General features: G+C 38.3%; 3 protein-coding genes across 6 annotated transcripts in view; 1 reads left to right on the forward strand and 2 right to left on the reverse strand.

Annotated features, from left to right (window-relative positions):
* Positions 1 to 560: 560 nt before the first annotated feature.
* Positions 561 to 3,891, reverse strand: LOC111875343. The gene is made up of 3 exons (XM_023871512.2): positions 3,856 to 3,891; positions 2,319 to 2,539; positions 561 to 980 (listed from the first exon to the last, which is right to left on the reverse strand). The coding sequence occupies exons 1-3, from the start codon at positions 3,873 to 3,875 to the stop codon at positions 826 to 828; spliced, it is 396 nt and encodes a 131-aa protein (XP_023727280.1). The 5' UTR covers positions 3,876 to 3,891; the 3' UTR covers positions 561 to 825.
* A 2,154-nt stretch (positions 3,892 to 6,045) lies between these two features.
* The window catches only part of LOC111875341 (tctex1 domain-containing protein 2), a 27,475-nt gene continuing 14,436 nt past the window's right edge, over positions 6,046 to 19,084 (forward strand). For 2 of the 4 annotated variants that reach the window (XR_004514192.1, XR_002844708.2), the window contains exons 1-5: positions 6,046 to 6,259; positions 7,458 to 7,653; positions 9,533 to 9,666; positions 11,702 to 11,835; positions 16,526 to 16,659. Coding sequence is in view for 1 of the 4 variants with exons in the window: in XM_023871511.2 (XP_023727279.1) it covers positions 7,520 to 7,653; positions 9,533 to 9,666; positions 11,702 to 11,835; positions 16,526 to 16,573 (450 nt within the window). In the remaining 3 variants the exon portion in view is untranslated. Of the gene's footprint in view, positions 6,260 to 7,457; positions 7,654 to 9,532; positions 9,667 to 11,701; positions 11,836 to 16,525; positions 17,387 to 19,084 lie in introns of those variants that run through there. The other 2 variants (XR_002844709.2, XM_023871511.2) reach the window with 2 other exon arrangements.
* Positions 16,953 to 19,084, reverse strand: part of LOC111875340 (parkin coregulated gene protein homolog) — a 22,801-nt gene continuing 20,669 nt past the window's right edge. The window contains exon 5 of the mRNA XM_023871510.2: positions 16,953 to 17,008. Coding sequence (XP_023727278.1) covers positions 16,989 to 17,008 — 20 coding nt within the window. The 3' untranslated portion in view covers positions 16,953 to 16,988. The remainder of the gene's footprint in view (positions 17,009 to 19,084) is intronic.

Consider the following 19,084-nt stretch of genomic DNA (forward strand, 5'->3'; position numbering starts at 1 on the left):
ACAATGGAGGGGTTGGTCTTTCTTTCATATGTAGGTGCTACATTTGTTGCACTGTGGTTTCAGTATGAGTATATCTGTGCTGTCACGATGTCCAGGTCACTGTGGACTCTTTGTCACTGTACAGTACTATTGTTTCTTTTTTGTTATTGCTAGTGGGGTGGGACTAAGTCCCTTGTACTGTGGACACTTCTGGCCTATTGTACCAGCCCAAGATGATAGGTGAGGATGATTGTGGCGCAGTTGGCGGAATGAAGATTGGCAGGAGAAACCGAAGTACTCAGAGAAAACCTGCCCCAGCGCCACTTTGTCCACCACAAATCCCACTTGACTGACCTGGGATCGAACCTGGGATGCTGCGGTGGGAAGCCAGTGACTAACTGCTTAAGCTATGGCGCGGCCATCTGTACAGTACTAAGTTACATTTATACAAGATATACAGAGGCTTTCTGTCAGTGCAGGCTTGTTGAATTGAATTGAATTGAATTTATTTACATTCTATAAATCCTAAGCAGGTTAGTACCTTTGGATACAGAACAAGTCAAAATGTTACATACATAAGTACAGGCAATTTTAGCTTAAAAATTAATATAACTTAATTTTACATCATTCTCTATTTACATTGAAGTATTCATCAACAAGTTATGACTAAGCTTATGTAAGTAACTACTCTGAATCTGCAGTTAGTCAGCTGAACAATCGTAGGCCTCACCACCACAAAATTTAAGCCTCTTATACTACTATGCCTAGCCTCTCCTTGTTCAATAACACATACATTTGGATTTACATGATTTAGGATTAATTCTACCTATGTCCTACATAATTTAGTTATATAGTCATACACATAAGGAATTTTGAAAGCCATCTGCAATTCAACCTGTCAAGATTTCCAGTAGCACGGAGTATGAATTTCTGCTGGCACTGCAATTTCAAGAGGTGGGCATCTGCCTCATGCTCCCAGGTGGGACAGGCATCAGTCATAGCTGTAATAATCATAGATTTGTAAAGCACAAAGAGGGAAGTATTGTACAATATTCTAACAGAGTTTGGGATACCCATGAAACTAGTTAGGTTGATTAAAATGTGTTTAAACGAAACATATGGTAAAGTCCGTGCAGGTAAACATTTGTCTGATAAATTTCCTATCCAGAATGGTCTAAAACAAGGAGATGCTTTATCGCCACTCTTTTTCAACTTTGCCTTAGAATATGCAATTAGGAAGGTCCAGGGAAACCAGGTGGGACTGAAATTAAATGGGACACATCAGCTGTTGGTCTATGCCGATGATGTGAATCTACTGGGTGATAATGTAGATACCATAAAGAAAAAACACAAACTTTAATTGACGCAAGTAAAGAGGTTGGTCTAGAAGTAAACACAGAAGAACTAAGTATATGTTACTGTCTTGTCACCAAAATGCAGGGAAAAATCATGTCATAAAGGTAGGAAACAGATGTTTTGAAAACATGGCACAGTTCAGATATTTGGGAACAACGATAACAGATCAAAATCTAATTCATGAGGAAATTAAGAGGCGATTGAACTCAGGTAATGCTTTCTATCATTCAGTCCAGAACCTTTTGTCTTCTCGTCTGTTGTCCAAACACATAAAAATTAAAATATACGTGTACAAAACTATAATTTTGCCTGTGGTTCTGTATGGGTGTGAAACTTGGTCTCTGACATTAAAGGAGGAACATAGACTGAGGGTGTTTGAGAACAGGGTGTTGAGGAGAATATTTGGACCGGAGAGAGATGAAGTAACAGGAGGCTGGAGAAAACTGCATAATGGGGAGCTTCATAACTTGTACTCTTCTCCAAGTATAATTAGAATGATCAAGTCAAAGTGGATGAGGTGGGCAGGTCATGTAGCACAAATGGGGAGACAAGGAATGCGTAAAGGATATTGGTGGGAAAGCCAGAAGGAAAGTGACCACAGGGAAGACCAAGGCATAGGTGGGTGGACAATATTATAATGGATCTTAGAGAGATAGGATGGGATGGTATGGATTGGATAGATCTGGCTCAGGATAGGGACCATTGGAGGCTCTTGTGAACAGGGTAATGAACCTTCAGGTTCCATAAAATGTTGGGAAATTCTTGAGTAGCTGCCGAATTGGCAGCTCCTCCAGAAGGGCTCAGCTTCATGAGTAAGTAAGTAAATAATTAAATGCCCACTTTTGAATAGAGAAGGAGTTCTTATATATGTGCTCAAGGCCTTCCATACAGTTCTTTCTATATGGTATCTCCATGTCATCCTCCTGCTGAAGGTGACACCAAGATATGCTATATTACGTGTATTTACAAAGTGAATGTCTCACCTGCAGAGTTGTATGTCATAACGGACTTCTGGAGAAATAAATTGCCTGAGTTCCCTTTCATTGATCTTTGTGTTTCACCTCTCACACCATGAATTTGCTGCAGTGAGTCCTCCTTGCAATTTCTCTGCAGTATAAATACAGGTATCGCCATCAACACAGTAGGATGAGTGCCAGGTGCCGCAGAGGCATTATGTTCACCTTCTACCAAGGCTTTAAATGTTCTGTCAGTGAAAAAAGAAATAATTAGGTCAGTGGGGTTTGTTGAAAAATCTTACTCTGACAGTTTATATAGTGGGCCAAAGTGCCATGTTATGTCGAAGACTTTCTCGATATCCAATACAGCGGCCATCTGCATATTATTGCTGGTGACGTGATCCACCAGCCTCATGCAGTGGAGTGTCATACTGTGATCTGCTCAAGAGGCAAACTGACTTGCATTTAGTATTCAGTTATTCAGTATTGAGGGGTGGGTTTCTCCATGCACCACGACTAATAGTCTATTGTACGTCCCCCTTTCTTAATTTCTACTGTCTCCATACCCTACCGGTACTGGTGCTCACTATCAGCCCCTTTCTGCCAGTGAGGTTTCAGCCTTCTACTGGCAGTGGTATCTGATAATTAGTCCCTCCTCTGGCAGTGGTACCTAATGCTTCCCCATCTACTGGAGGCATTGGAAAATACTTGGGCAGCAAACTTTATGCCTAATTTAGCTCAGAGGTCTCCTTGACACACGAGGTTCTTTTACATGCCGTAAACCTATGACATGGGACCCACGGCTTAAAGTCCCTCCCAGAGGACTTGTTCCCTGAATTTTTCTGCCCTTAAAAATTCCACGACCTCCGCCGGGTTTGAACCTGCATACCTTGAGTCATGAGGTGGGAACGTTACCCCTAGACTACGGAGGCTGCTTTGCATTTAGTAAGTTTCTTTCCTCAGTGAGTTTTTGGAGTGTTCTTAAAATCAGCTTCTCAAATAGTTTACTCATAGTTGACAAGAGGGTAATCAGACATAAATTTGGGGGAATTTAATTGAGCAAGAGCCTGTTTATGTGACAAAGGCCACCCAGACTATGCTAGGCAGGACAAAACTGTTCTGGCTTGGGAAAAAATTTCACATGAGATGAAGGAATTTGGATCCAGGTTAAGTTCTTTCGAAACAATGTAAGCACCGCAGTTTAAATTGTTCCAGAAACACGGATGCACCCAATGTTTTCTTTGCCTAATATTGTATTTATTTATTTTATTTATTTATTTCGTCTCTATAGATCATTGTTACATGATATAGGACAAGTCACTTACTGTACATTGGCTGATTACAATAAGAGAATAAAGTTACAATACTTAAAATTGTTTACAATAGATTACAGTAGATTACAATAGTTAAGATTTCACATAGTGTGAGGTGGAGTCCATATTAGGTCCCCTCAGCATGTCAGCTTCCATATTTCCTATTGTACCTGCACTGGTGATAATGCTTATGGAGAATTTGATGGAATGAGGATAGGCAGGGGAAGCCAAAGTACTCAGGGAAAACCTGCCTCAGCGCCCCTTTGTCCATCACAAATCCCACTTGACTAGACCGCAACGGTGGGAAGCCAGCGACTACCCGCTTAAGCTATGGCGCGGCCTTTGAGATAATATTGGTGAATTTGGTGATAGCACTGGTATAACGTTTCACTGTAGACTCTACACTGCAACATCTCATTACATCTGTTCTCCCTTCCTGGTGCAGCTTCTTGGCATCTGCAATCTCTCCAGAGCAGCCCATTCAGGTATATCTCCGACTGTGTTATCTTGGTTGCTGGAAGAAAGAAAGGAAAACTGCGCAGTAGGGATTCCCAAAACCGATATTCATGAATTATGTGATTATAATTGATTAGTGTTTGTCTCACACGAGAGAAACTCATCCACTTTATAAAAACAATAATCGAGTAGGTAAGTTTTCAAAGCGCTTTTGAACTTATATAGTACCAGTATTTCTTTAATATATCATGGCAGATGATTTAGCAGTCAAAGTTCTACATTGTTAAAGTTGTTCTTGCATAGACTTGTATTACATGGGACGATGTGCAAGTCGTCTTTTTTCCTTGTGTTATATGAGTGTAATCCTGAGCTGGTTGTGAAATCATTCAAATTGGATTTTATGTATATTAGAGTTTCGTATATGTACAAAGATGGTAGAGGTAATATATGTAATGGTTTGAAAATTTGTTTACAACTAGTCGTTTTTGGGACCTAGGTCATAGCTCTTATAGCTCTCTTCTGTAATTTAAAGATCAATTTTGCATTTACTGAGTTGCCCCAGAATATCAGTCCATATGATAACAAAAATTGGAAATGAGCATAATATAACGTGCGGACAGTCTCGAGTCCAGTTACTCTTCTAACTACACTTGGGCCAAAACATATTTTACAAGTTGTTCGCTGGCTTTTGTCTATGCATAGTCCATCTTAGATGCTTATCTAGCCAGACTCCCAGAAATTTTGAGTGATCTGTGTAGTTGATAACTGTGTCATAAATCTTTATTGGAGGGCATTCAAGTTGTAGTTTTTTGAGGATGATGGAAGGCTATTGCTACTGTTTTCTCTTTATTAATAGTTAATCGATTCCTCTCAAACCACTCTGTGATTTTGTTTATAGTTTCATTTGTTTTCCTTTGAATTTCGTTGGCGCTATTTCCTGCTATAAAAATGCTAGTATCATCGGCAAAGAACGTAGGTTTCCCATGTTCAATGCTGGCCTCCAGGTCGTTTATGTATAACAGAAACAACACTGGTCCCAGAACAGAACCTTGTGGGACGCCATAGCTGATGGGTCTCTTTCGGGATAGGTAACTAATGTTAATGCTTACTTAAGCATCCTGTTGCGTCAATATATCATTTATTTCCCATATATTTCCGTCTTAAATACAAATTACGTATTATAGAGTCACCCTTCCACACTAAATGGTTCGGCTATATAAGACCATCATATGGTGCCTTCCATCTTGCTAAAATTGTTGCACTGTATGTCAAAATTTCGTACGGCGTGTGAACGTAATATTTCCTACTTAAAATAAATTGACCTTAATTAAAACAAATTAATTAATATTGCAACATTTTCCTCATGGTTGTCGTCCTCTCTTCACGCCGTCTTAACCGGTCTGAACGGTCTGAACTATGTCACCTACCACCATATTATTGGAGGATCACCATCGATCACCACTATTATCTGCCATTGCAGGAGGTCAGTGAACGAAATTAAAAAGTACAATCATGCATTAAATCGGACGAACATACCCACTTAACATTGCTTAAGATGATTTGAGCAACTGATCAAACATAGGTTTCTTCAGTGTACGCCTGCTAACCTGGAAACCAGTTGCCTATTTGAAATCGGCGATTCTTCCCGGAAATTGCGGTTGCGTTGCCGTTGCCAGTTTCCTTGGGTATGCTCTCGCCCTGTGAATGGTTAATCCAATTTGAGTACACTCACTTTCACCTTTAAAACTGAGTAAACTTTGTTTACTACGAGGGTGTAAAAAATATTCATTGAAATGATAGGTATAAAGCACATAAAGCCTGAATTGACTGCTAGAGGAGACAATTATGTAAATCACATGATTCTGTTTCGCACACTAAACTTTCGTTACCACCGCCTATTGTTGAATTCATTCGGCCTTCTATCATAGATGTCACGGGCATACACCCAACATTCCCTCTAACGAATCAATTAGTAGCAACCGACTGTCAATGTGACTAAAATAATCTGTGAGAGCACCCATGCGTGAATTATAAATCGATTACTGATTCGATAATTGGACCGAATTTGTTACAATGGACGATTTGCAGAAAGTGGTATTTTAATTCGTGTGCGTTGAAATGTGTCATGCAAGCTGTGTTGTATCATTGATAAGTATTTTCGAATAAGTACTGTCATTTTCGTTGTTAATAAATCTGTGCGTAAGTATTTGAGTATCTTTAAAGCTAACATGTGCTTATAGTAACTTTCTTGCATTCAGAGTGATGCTGGAATTATGTTAGCAAGCCTGTCGGATCGCTTGAACCAATATTTAAAAACACTGTACATGAATGGTTGTAAAATATTGTCTGTAACTGGTATGCCAGGTTCTGAGAAGCCGTTGTAACAGAATAAACGTTGCACATTTAAATCTTCTTAGTATCGCCTATTCAAAATTGTCAATGACAGTCACATTACATTATTATTGAATATCCTTTGTTTCATAATGAATGGTGTGTTTCTGTGATTAATATATCATCTTTTAGGCAGTCTAATGTGGAATGAGAAATGAGGCGGTGTGCTATGTTTTTAGGTACTGAGTGATAAGGAGCCGGTATAGCGTAGTTGGTATAGCGACTAGCCACGGGCTGGATGACAGAGGGCTCGGAGTTCGAGTCCTGGTAGGGTCAAGAATTTTCTCTTTTTAAATCGTCCATACTGGCTCTGTGGTCAACCCAACCTCTTATCCAATGGGTACTGGGAACTCCTTCCCCGGAGGTATAGCAGCCAGGACACAAAGCTGACCACTCACCTCCAGCTAGTGCTGAGGTTAAGAAAATGTGGATGTATACATCCACTCCCCCATATGCCTTCGTGGTATAGTGCTTAATTAGTTAAGCACAGGGAAAACCTTGCCTTTTTTTTACCTTAGTAATAACTGATTCTTGAGCTGTCTTTCAAATTTGATTTGGTTGTGTTACTACTGACTGAACTTCGTCAGTTTTTATGCATTGATATGTTGCAAATAAAAACAGTGTTCATCTGCTACCTTTAACAGTGCCAGACTTTCTGCATCTTTAAAGGTGTCGTAATATATAGATCTGAGAGTTAAGACATGTTTTGGTCTCTTATCTGACAGGTAAAACATCTGTGTTTGGTGATGATGCTATGTGTGTATGTGTCCTCCCTATAATTTTTGGACAGTTTGATAAAGCATACTGGTGCATTGGTAGCCCTCCAGACATATATTCTGTAGGTGCTCAGTACAAATCTCAGGTGTGACACTGGCCATCATAACAGGTTTTTGTGGTTTTTATTCAGGCCTTACAGGCAGATGCTGGAATAGTACCTTGAATGAATGATTGAATGTATGAGGGATTTATTTTGAGAAGTATTGTTTATGTTTTCTTAAATTTGTAGGTACTCATACACTCATACTCAAGTTCTGTAGATGTTGCATAACAGAACTTACATGAAAGACCATGGATCTGAATAGTGATGATCTGCATGATGATAGACTTGAAGAATTCAAGGAATTTGAAGGTTCTGAACCAAGAGAAGCTAATAAGAAATCATCAGCACATTCATTTCAGATGAGACCCAATTTTAATGAGAGGTTAATTGTCTTTTTCTTAACTCATTTACTGGTAATAAAGAAGAATAGATCAGTCAGCTGTGTGTTAGCCAGTATCTGCCAGAGTTCCAAAATTTGGACAGAGATGCAATATTTCATTCCTCCATATCTATTATTACTTTCACATTTAAAACTCAGTCAGTCAGCTATTGAGCTAGTTAGAGAACTGCTGAGGTTCAGTCATTGTGAGCTGTTACTGTGAGAAGCTGATAGCTGAGACCAAGGACAGTTCGGAAACCCAGAGGAAGGGGAACATCCACTGTTGGAAGCTGCTACTGAGCAATAGCTAGTGAAGACATGACTGTGGACAATAAATAGTGTGTGTGTGTGCGTGCAAGTGCACACAAGCTGAATCAAAGTGTCAGTAAATCTGATTACCAAACCAAATTGTGTCTGTAGTCACACTCTTATCACGTGACAACTCTCAGTGCACCTAGGACATTCCAGTATGTTCATGTATATGTCATAGTCACCTAGGACGTGCTGCTTGCACCCTTACTTTCATACACTTTCATTTTCATTTACAACCCTACACACCACATCTAATGTGCATGAGTGTGGCTATAGACAAGGTTTGATTTGGTAATCAGGTTTATTGGGCTATTTGATACACAACTAATGACTGTGCACGCATGTGCGCACATATGAACACCTGTGTCCACAGTCACAGCTTCACTAGCCATTGCTCGGTAGCAGCTTCCAACTCTAAATGTTCTGCTTCCTCTGATGTCTCAAACTGTCCCTGGCCTCGGCCGCAGAAGCTCTCAACTCTCTAACTCCACTCAACTGTCCTGCTTATAACATCTCAGCATGGACGTAGAAAACACTGCTTCCTCTTACTGCTGTATCCAGTTGTTCATGTGCAGACATGCTTGTTTGCAAGCAATTACTCAGTAATTGTTGTCTCTGCTGGCTTCACAGTTCTTACCTTGAGCAAATATGCCACAGTACTTAGTAACTGACTGACTAATTCCATGGAACCGAAGCCTTCTTGGGAAGCTGCCAGTTCCTCATTTACTCAGGAATATTAGTTAATTAATTAATTAGTTAATTAAGGAATTAATAACTTTGGAATTAGACATAGAGAACGGAAATGCCAGTTAACTCATAAGTGAACAGTGATTGTTATAATGGAAGCACTGTAGAGTAATGTTAGGGGCAGAGATTGCAAATGGGAAGGCTGTCAAATTACAGGGCACAGGGAATTTTTCTCTTGGTCAGTTGGGGTCACACAGCACAGCAGAGGATGTAAATTCCATTTTGAAAGTTTTTGATCCTGTTTTCAATAATGAGTTTACAGAAGAGCAGTAATTGAGATAAACACTCATGCAGAATAATTAGTAATATCAAAGGGAGCATATGTTAAAAACAAAATCTTCACTGCATCTTTTGAAACTGGTGAGGGACATTGGATGAAATTTGTACTTCGGATATTTATGTGCTAATGGTATGTTGGCATTTTGTGGACTTGTGCACCAACTTTAAATACTAAGGTAATGTAATCATATCCCTGGTATTCTGCAGATCTTACAGCACTTGCCAACAAAATTTGAAAGGAATTTGTTTAAATCTGTGGAAGTTTTGGCATTTCAATCCAAGCACACAGTTTTTTTTTTTTTTTTTTTAAATCAGATCCTATTTCTTACATTTTGGGGTTATTTAAGCCATCTTTTTGCAAAAATTGTCAGTATAGTGTGATGGGTTCCAAATTGAAATTTCAGTTCCTCTGATTCACAGGGGTTTGTGTCCCCATTTTCTCATCTTCCTTGATTCAGGCCGAAAATGCAAAAACACTTCTGCGTCATGTACAAGGGAGCTCAAATGACTTCAAAAGCAGCACCATGTATGTTACTGTTTGTAGGTTCCAAGCAGCGACAGTGAAGGAAGTGATCCATGGTGTGATGAATGATGAGTTAGGAGGAAAAAAGTATGCAGTTGAAGAAGCTGAGGTTTGGACTAAGAATATTGCAACCTCTGTACGTAACAAGGTGAAAGGTAAGAGCTAAATACATAGTGGAACCTTTTATTCTATTGACTACAAGCCTGGCATATGTACGATATGAAATTCACTTTTTACCCCTGCTTCTATCATCTGACTCATATGACATTTCCCATATCATTTTAGCTTTGTTGTATTGTGGATTTTTAGCTTGGTCTCTTATATGGGTTCAGATAGCCATGGAAGCCAATGCACTTGTAAACCATCCCACCTGCAGGCATGCACACTTATGCACTCATTCACTCTCTTTCTCTCACACACAAACACACACAGACAAAATAGCATCATAAGGATCAACAACTCCCACACAAGAGTTATTACAGGTTTCAATGCAAATGATGATGTTGCATCTTAGTATAACTTTAACTCAACTGGTGCAGTTTGTCTCTCATCTGTCTGATAGGCATTCCAAAAAATGACAATTGCAGCACAACGAAGGTTTTTGTAAGTGCAGTGTTCAACAGAAATGCACCCACGTTAAATTCTTCAATCTTCCATTCCCCACATGACTTCACTTCATAGAGACCAAATTTTATTGTCCATGAATTTCATAGCAAGAGGATGATATATGGATAATAAAGGACATGGCTGGGACATTGGTCCCTTCCATGTGTCATGGAGTGAACATCACAGTTGAGTGGGTAGTATTAAGTTCTCAGAATGGAGGCCAGCTGCCAAGACCGAAGGTTTCCATGGTTCATACATACAAGTGGTTGGATAGCAGCATATAAACCATGATCATTTCCTTCCCAGTTCATCATTCACATTATCTAATTTGATATTGTGTATTCTATGTAGCTGTAAATAAACCAAGGAAGAAGTCTAGAAAGTATAGACTGTAGGAAGACCAACTTTCAGAGCTCTATGGCAACCTTACAACTCAAATCTGATCCAGTGTTATAACTTCCTGAAGAAAGCCACGAGGAAATACCTTTTCTAGTGATAAACTGAAATTTTCTTCTTCAGTTTAAGCTGAAGAAGTTGACTTCTATTTAAAAGGAATTAATTCCTTAGAATTGAAGTGAAACAAATGCAGTGCTTTTTTCTGAATAAATGTTTGCCAGTACTCTAGTGTTCTTAAGCCTTGAGCCGTGCGTCCCTTGACCATGCGGGTCGGGAACCCAGTTCCCTTNTCTTGACAAGTTTGCCACTGTGTATACCAGCTGGAGAAAGCAGTGAAGAAATGTATTATTTTGAATGATGGCTATATTTAAAATTAAAATATATATTTTCTCATAGGAGATTGAACCTTGTGCAATAAGAATGGCAGCTGCAAATAGAACCTGAAATTGAGAGGCAGGGTAGGCAAATTGAAGTGGTTTATATTGGCTCTGGAAACTGTAATTAAAGTCTGAACTGAGAGACAGATACCAGTGTTGGTCAAGGATTCTGTTTACAATATTATATTTCAGCATCCTGTTACACTCACACAGTATATATGGATAAATACCGTCTTAAGTGCAACAAATTTTATTGTACTTTTTACTTCTTTTCCTCCTCCACACTACATGTTTCGGCCCTAAATGGCCATCATCAGGTGTGTATCACTCACNAACACATGAACAACGATAAAAACAAGAAGTGGCCGCTGCAGCACCGTAGATATAGGGCATGTACCCTGAAAAAATTTTAACTAAAAATTTGAAAAAAGAAAGAACAGAGATCTTATAGACATTTTAACTTGAATTAAGTTTTAAAAAGTGCTAATTTAAAAATCAAATCGACGCGTGTAGATTAACAAAGATTTTATACAATTAGAAAGACTGGTAATTTTAAATTTTAACAAGCAGTGTAACAGCTATGTGAGTGATACACACCTGATGATGGCCATTTAGGGCCGAAACATGTAGTGTGGAGGAGGAAAAGAAGTAAAAACTACAATAAAATTTGTTGCACTTAAGACGGTATTTATCCATATACAAGGATTCTGTGTTTACCATCTTATGCAGTTGAAGTTCCCTACAGGAACAGGATACCTCAGCTAGCATAAGACTGAAATATGGTACCGAAGTCTGCTATCTGATGTTACAGGGCTGGGGTTCAAGAGGTATAAGTATGTGGTGCAAGTTGTGCTTGGGGAACAGCATGGAGCTGGAGTCAAAATTGGCTCCCGCTGCCTTTGGGATGCCGATACAGATAACTATGCCAGTGATGTATTCTGGAATGTGAGTAATCACTGCATCATAAATAACTGCTGAAGAATATATTGGTTTTGTGAAAGGGAGAATTTAAAACAAAATGTGAAATTACCATCTAAGTATGTCTTAAATTTATTTTCTTTTTTTATTATTCAAATTCTGCTACATTCCTGACATTTCAGGCATAAAATTACCATCTTTTGGGGGAAATCAAATCTTAAAGGAAACTCTACGATATGTATACTTAAACGATTTAAAACATCTGAATATTTTAAGTACAGTAATAACATTTTATAAGTAGTTAAAGTTGATTTTGAAGTTTCTTTCATATAAGTAGTTGTTGGATGCACTCTCATCAATTTAATGCTATCTTGTGTTGTATCATAGACTTATTCTAATTTTTATATAGTGAAAGTGGTGCACCATTTGCTGAAACTGAGTCTCAACAAATGGCCCACTGTATCATCTCTGATTCAGTTGTATGTTGCACACTCCCAGGCTGGACACATGCATGTATCTGATCATAGAAACTCAATCACCTCCTCTTGAATATAGTTGACAGACAAAGAAAGGAGGTGTTGAGTAATGAAAAATATGTTTAATAACAAACAAACAAACTCCATGGTTTTCGTCCACAAGCAAACTATACTGACCGAGTGACTGCCGCTTGTCGGCGAAGTTAGTTTTAATATAACAAGAAAATGAGAAACTTAAAGAATATGCAATTAATACCTGCAAAACATTGCATAGAAAAACAAGTTACAGACTTCATAGATTCAGAACTACCCTGAGTAAATCAGCACAAGAATTGGTTTGGTTCCATGTCTTAGGTAAGCTGTAGCCTCACAATCACATAGGATGTGTGTGACTGATTCATCTTCTTGTAGGCACCTTTCACAAGTTGGGTCACCTGTCAGTCCCAGGTTGAAAAGGTGCCCTTTTAGGTGGCAGTGTCCAGTAAGTAATACTACCACCCATCTTAGTTGATCTCTGTTTAATTTTAACAGGTCCCTCATTCTTTTGGCAGAGGGTCCTGATATAAATCCTTTTGCCTGTTTGAGTCCAGTTGTGGATTCCCAGTGTCTTTTGTGATTTCTGTTAGTCCAGTCCCTGTTCACTTTCTTGGCAACTCCAATTGAGATGCTGCAAGCTGGTTCAGATCCTATGAACGGCTGTTCAGATCCTGTTCTTGCCAGCTGATCTGCGGTTTCATTCCCAGCAATACCCTCATGGCCTGGCACCCATATCAGCTGAACTATGTTATGTCTGGCCAGTTGTGTGAGGGATTGGTGGCAATCCCAAACCAATTTTGAAGTGATTTGATGTGTACCAAGTGCTTCAATTGAAGCTTGACTATCTGACAGAATATAGATATTCCTATTTTTGTAGTTTCTATCTAAATTCCCAACTGCGCATGCCTTAATGGCATACACTTCTGCCTGGAATAAATACTGTTGTCTACTGACCAAGGCTGAAACTACTTTTCTGCCCTGTTCCATCACAATACACTCCAGCTCCAGTGCCTTTATTTGTCTTGGAACCATCTGTATACCAGATTAGTCCCCTCTTTCTATCGGGTTGAAACCCCTCTTTTCATTCACTTCTATCCGGAAATCTGATCGTGAAGGGTTTATCATATACATGTTTTGGTATAATTTTATCAGATCCCATCCGTAGGATGGGTTCCTTTTCATGTCCTGAATCATGTATGCAAGTCCAAAACCTTTAGATTTTGGTCTCTATTGATCATTGCAACATAGTCTGTAATTTCCTAACTTGGTCTCTGCTTCCATCTGCAGATGCAGTGGGGGGAGTCCTGGTAGGATTTCCATTGCAGCTGTTGGAGCTGTTCTCATTGCTCCCATAATTCCCAAGCAGGCCATCCTTTGCAGTTTGCTTAGTTCAGCCTGACTTGTTTTGAGTTTAACTCTAGGCCACCATATAGTGGCAGCATAGGTAATTATGGGTTGTACTGCAGCAGTGTATATCCAATACACCACCTTTGGTTTCAGTCCCCACAAGAATTGGTTTAAGATTGTGATTCTGTTAAGGGTAGCATTTTTGCTATACAAAACAAGCTTTTGGCAGAACTAGAAACACACATAGTTAATAATGCTCACAGAGCAATCAGATTTCCCATTTTGCATAATACCAGACACAGAAAGCAATTAAAATTAGCATGAGATAGAGTATTCACAAATACAGTACAAACAATGACCACCTTGTTTTCAAACAAGACTCCATATTTAACGAGATTAATTTGAGTAACAACATGATATACTTGCCAAAAAAAAGGGCACAAATGAAATTCCTTGTCGCTTGCTGTAATAGCACATACTTTACCCAATGCCAGCAGCACACATTGAAGGCCTCTCGCTTAAACAACCCCGCAAGCAGCACGTGAACTTAGATTTACAAATATATACAGCACAGCATGGCATTAATAACAAACAGAATATTGGACGTTAGAGATGGAGTGGGGTTGAGCATGCACATCCCAACAGACAGGTTTCTGTGCCAGAACAAATTTAAGGGATCAGATTGGTAGGAAAGAAATGCACAAAAGTGACATGAGTATGCTTAGGGGGAGAAAGAGAAGATGACATCAGGAAGATCACAAAGGTTGATAACTAAGATGGGACCAGCCGAATCAAGTGTCAGTATGAAGATGTGCAGCTTTGTTGTATTGGCTTGTGGGAGGTGAAATATTGGATGTATTTGGATTGTTATTTCACATTTTATTTTAATGAAGTAAAGTACATTGCCGAAAGTGGGGCACACAGTGGTGTAGTTGGTTGAGGCACTATGCTACAAGCTGGAAGGTCACTGGTTCTATTCCAGATGAGGTCATTGGATTTTTCAATTGTCCTAATAATTAGGAATGAGTACCAGGAATCTACCTGGGGGTAAAGGGCTACCGGCATGTGAGATTGACAACTTCACCACCATCTGTGAGCTGACTGTCTAGAAAATGTGGGATCCTCAACATCTCACAGCCACATGGCGACTCCAGCAAACTAGATTGTTTCAAACTCATTTTGTCTTCCACAATAACACTAAACTAACATTAGCTAAGAGTATGATACAAATATTCATTGTGTATTGTAGCGTGTTTTGTGCGTCACGCTACAAATAAACTCACGTCGTTGTCCGATATAGCGAATTTTTATTGCGTTCGCTTGCCTTACACACACTTTACAATCATTTCCACTTGCAGTGTTACAATTACTGCTTACAATATCTCGGCGGTACTGGACTCTTTTCTCTGGCGGTTGTTCTAAGACTCTCTTCTTTGACGGCTGGATAAAGACTCACTTCTTAGGTGGCTGGACAAAGACTCACTTCTTAGATGGCTGGACAAAGACTGACTGCTTCTCGCCGAAGCTGGGCTATTTATCCCCTCGGCCGCTGCTAGGTAAATGAACCCTCTGTTATAGCAGTGGAAACGTTGCTTTGTTGGTTCCGCATTTCCTACGCAATGACCCATTGTTATTGCGTTGTCTCTGTGGGAACGCTTCGCGTATTCGTCGTAACCGTGGAGATTCGATGTTCTCGACACAACGGCTCACTGTTGGGATTACAGTGCCGCTATTGTTACTTCCTATGCAACGGTCTGTTCTAGCGTTTCCATAGAAGTGACTCTTCTGGATTCCCGACACATTACAGTATATTAAAACCTTATTAATTCAAATTGATTTGGTTTCTGAAATTTTTATTTTAAAACATAATTTCAAGTTATACAGTTTTCATCACTAACATTGCCTAGAGGTATTATAATTGAAGCTAATGTTATTAACAGCGATAACTGCTAGTAGTAAACACTCATTCTGTGTGTAGAGGAAGCTACAATTTTATTACAGATATTTTAATTGTGCATAATGAAAATCACATGTATTAAACATGAACATTAAATATATTAAGAAATATACAGTATATGTCTGTTCAACAAATACAAAACTAAAAGGACAGTACAACTTGAGCTTGCAACTAATAGTTCTAGAACTTGATTTCTCAAGCAACACACAGTCAGTTGAAAGCAGAACAGGTGACCTTATTGTTAGTGGCTTGACACGGAATTTAGATGGATTATTGAATTTATTACTTCTCACAGCTTATTCACTGTCTCACATGCAAACTTGTGTTAAAATCTTAAAAGTCACATTTTTTTTTTTTTTTTAAATTATTTTTATATCGCTATTATACTACACGTTTTGAACGATATGATCATCATTAGATGCTTTGAAAATTGCTGTTGAAAAAAAAAACATGAATTTTAGTGTTTTAACACAAGTTTTGCATGTGAGGCAGTAAACAGGAGGTTGTAAGTGACATGCAACAAGATGCTGCATTGAATTTGTTGATTACTTATTATGCCTAACTGCAAATAGTTACGGCAGTTTCACTGTCCTGCACACACATTTTATATTGGCATAACCATTTAATATTCCTCCTTTCAGCATCTATAACCATTGCTTTTTGGTCACATGCCTCCACAGTTTTGTCCTTTGAAAAAGCTTCCCTTGATTTATGATTCAAATCCAAGTTAAACTTAAAATAGTTGACTCTCAACCATACAACCGGGCAGTACATCATTGTAAGAGCAGCAAAATTGAAACCTAGCAAGAAACTAGGAAACAGTAAAATCTAATACCACCACACTAATAACAAACAGCCATAACAAGGACTGCTGTCTTAACCTTATTGTTCTGTATTCCAGGAATCCATATTTTGCATGACAGTTGTGTTTGCCATCTACTTCTACTGAAGAGTCATCTTGATGTGTTTGCCATTGTCACAGTTATATTTCTTGGATATTTGCTTGCCATCTTCTTCTGCTGAAGAATGATCTTGGTATGTCAGCCAGTATGAGAGTACTATTCCTTTGATATTAATTTTTGTGAAAGTTGTTGAGAATGTTTAGCTGTGCATTACTTCTCTTTTTCAGTCTGTGGTAAAAAAGTGATCACCAAACTGTTGAATACAGTTTTATGGTTTAACTCATTAATGCCCAGTGGTTTATTTATAAATTGGCATTTCTTAATTTTTCATAGACAAATTTTTATGTATATGTAAACAGGAAAGTAATATCTCAGTTTTTTATGATTGCTGTCTAAACTCCATGGAACGGTATCCATTTTGACAAGCTGAGAGCCTCCTCTGGTCAGAAAATTTCCCCTTCTTCATAGATCCCAGAATATAGCTGTGGAATTTTCAAGACGTTAAATACTGGAAAAACTAGAGCTGTAACATTTAGGGGAACAAAATTAATTAGAAGTAAGATATACATTAATCATAGGACACCTGATGGACCAAGGTTATTGTGTGCTGGTGTATTTTGGACCATAAGAAAAACTGATGAGAGAATATTGGTTTCAGCAGAAAAGCGTTTTACGAAGAGGACTGTGGGATATACCCTTTTAGACCATAAAGATGATTCTCTGGTGATATGAGCACCCACACTATAGTTGCTTCTACCACAGAAATCACATCGGCACATAGCAGCCATAAGGTTTTAAACAGATTTATCACAAAATATTTCATTTCCATTTTAGTACAGTTTTAATTTTTATGTTTTAATCTTTAGTCTCTAATTTTAAATTTTATTATCTGAGTATTTTAAAATTTTAACTGAAAGATTCAGTTTATATATTTAAAAACACTCAAGTGCACAATAAGGATCCTTATTGAAGAATTAGGTTTAAATTGTTAGATACAATTCAACAACTGAGTCTGGTGTCATTGTACACCTGATGATGACCCAGTATAAGGGTTGAAACATGTAGCATCAACAAAAACAAATTTTGATATGATAGTGTCTACTTTGTTTTAAATACAGAATATTGTTACCTGTATGTAGACTGGATACTTTTGTATGCATTTTATGTATTTTGTTTATAACACAACAGGATGCATACTATTAAGAAAGATTTAAGCTTTGGTCACTAGTTAGACTACAGAGCAACAAGTTTTAAACCAGTCTAGTCCAGAGTTTTATACTGCTGGCAAGTCCACTACAGCGTTCAGTACACATTGGTTTATTTATAATTGTGCATAACAGATTCAGCCTTTAGTTGTGATGAAAATATAAGAAACAAAACCCATCATCCTCTTCATTTCATTCCAATTGACTAAATGATTATGGTACAGATCTGCCTTTATTGAATTGTACTGTTTGCTTTTACTGAGTGGTTGGATTTTCCAGTTCACTTTGTCTATAAAATATATTAGAAGGTACATAGAAAATGAAGACGGAAGTGTATTTAAATGTTTGGATAAGTTCTTATTTTCTTATTTAGTGGCCACAAAATAAGTAAGAAGTAATATTAATTACTTATGAATATGGTATAGTTAGGTATTTATTAGGTGCAGACTATCCCAACCAGTTTTTTACAACAAAATGATGTATGCATCCTTTGACATTTGATGCATTCTCCCTGCAGCGAATGTAGACCATATTGAGAGATAAGCCACTTAATAGGTGGATAGGTACCAAACTTAGATATAATGAAGCAAGAAGGACATATGTTTTAAGCATTTTACAGAAAAATCCCATCTCGTCTTAGTTTAAACCAAGGCTTTATTTCTGTCAGTAAACTATGCTAGTATTGAGATAGACTTGAAAGGATTCTGACGATGGTGTATACTGTACTTCTTTTGGCTTATTTTGGACTTCACCCATCGTCTGGTATGTAAAAGACAAAAGACCATGACGTTTCAGAGACTGGATCTGTCTCCATCTTCAGGTGGATAGGGAAGGATAAACCTACTCAGTTGGGCCCATTAGAAAGAGCTAGTCTCAATCACTGGACAAACCCCGGTCTGTGGAGAAACAACCTATGAACAACTAGAGAATTTTCTCAGGTCATCAATTAGTAGCTTGGACCAACAGCTGGAAAGTTCATTTAGAAACATTTTTAATAAGCAAAAAGGAATCCATATTCACAAGTTCTCCATGCTCAAGAGTCGTTGTGACAAGGTCAGTTCCAACCCAGCTAGTGGTTCTAAAAAATTTGTTCTCAATCTCTCAGAATACACTCTTACAGACCATGAGGAGTCAGTCCTTAGGAAGTGTTGTGGCCTGAAGGCCGACTCCCGGTAATATGTTAACAGAGTATTAACTTTTTTGTATTTTGGGGGAAAATGTTGGTTAGAATAGAATTAGTCTTGGGAAATACTTGTAAGATGTACGAAAGAGGATGTAAGAAGGGTTAAGGAACTTCAAGGAATTTCTGCATATGGAGTTAGACGGCCGTTAGCCTTTGAGGCGTCGATGTCT

This window comes from Cryptotermes secundus, unplaced genomic scaffold, assembly GCF_002891405.2.
Source record: "Cryptotermes secundus unplaced genomic scaffold, Csec_1.0 scaffold2056, whole genome shotgun sequence".
Lineage (NCBI taxonomy): Eukaryota > Metazoa > Arthropoda > Insecta > Blattodea > Kalotermitidae > Cryptotermes > Cryptotermes secundus.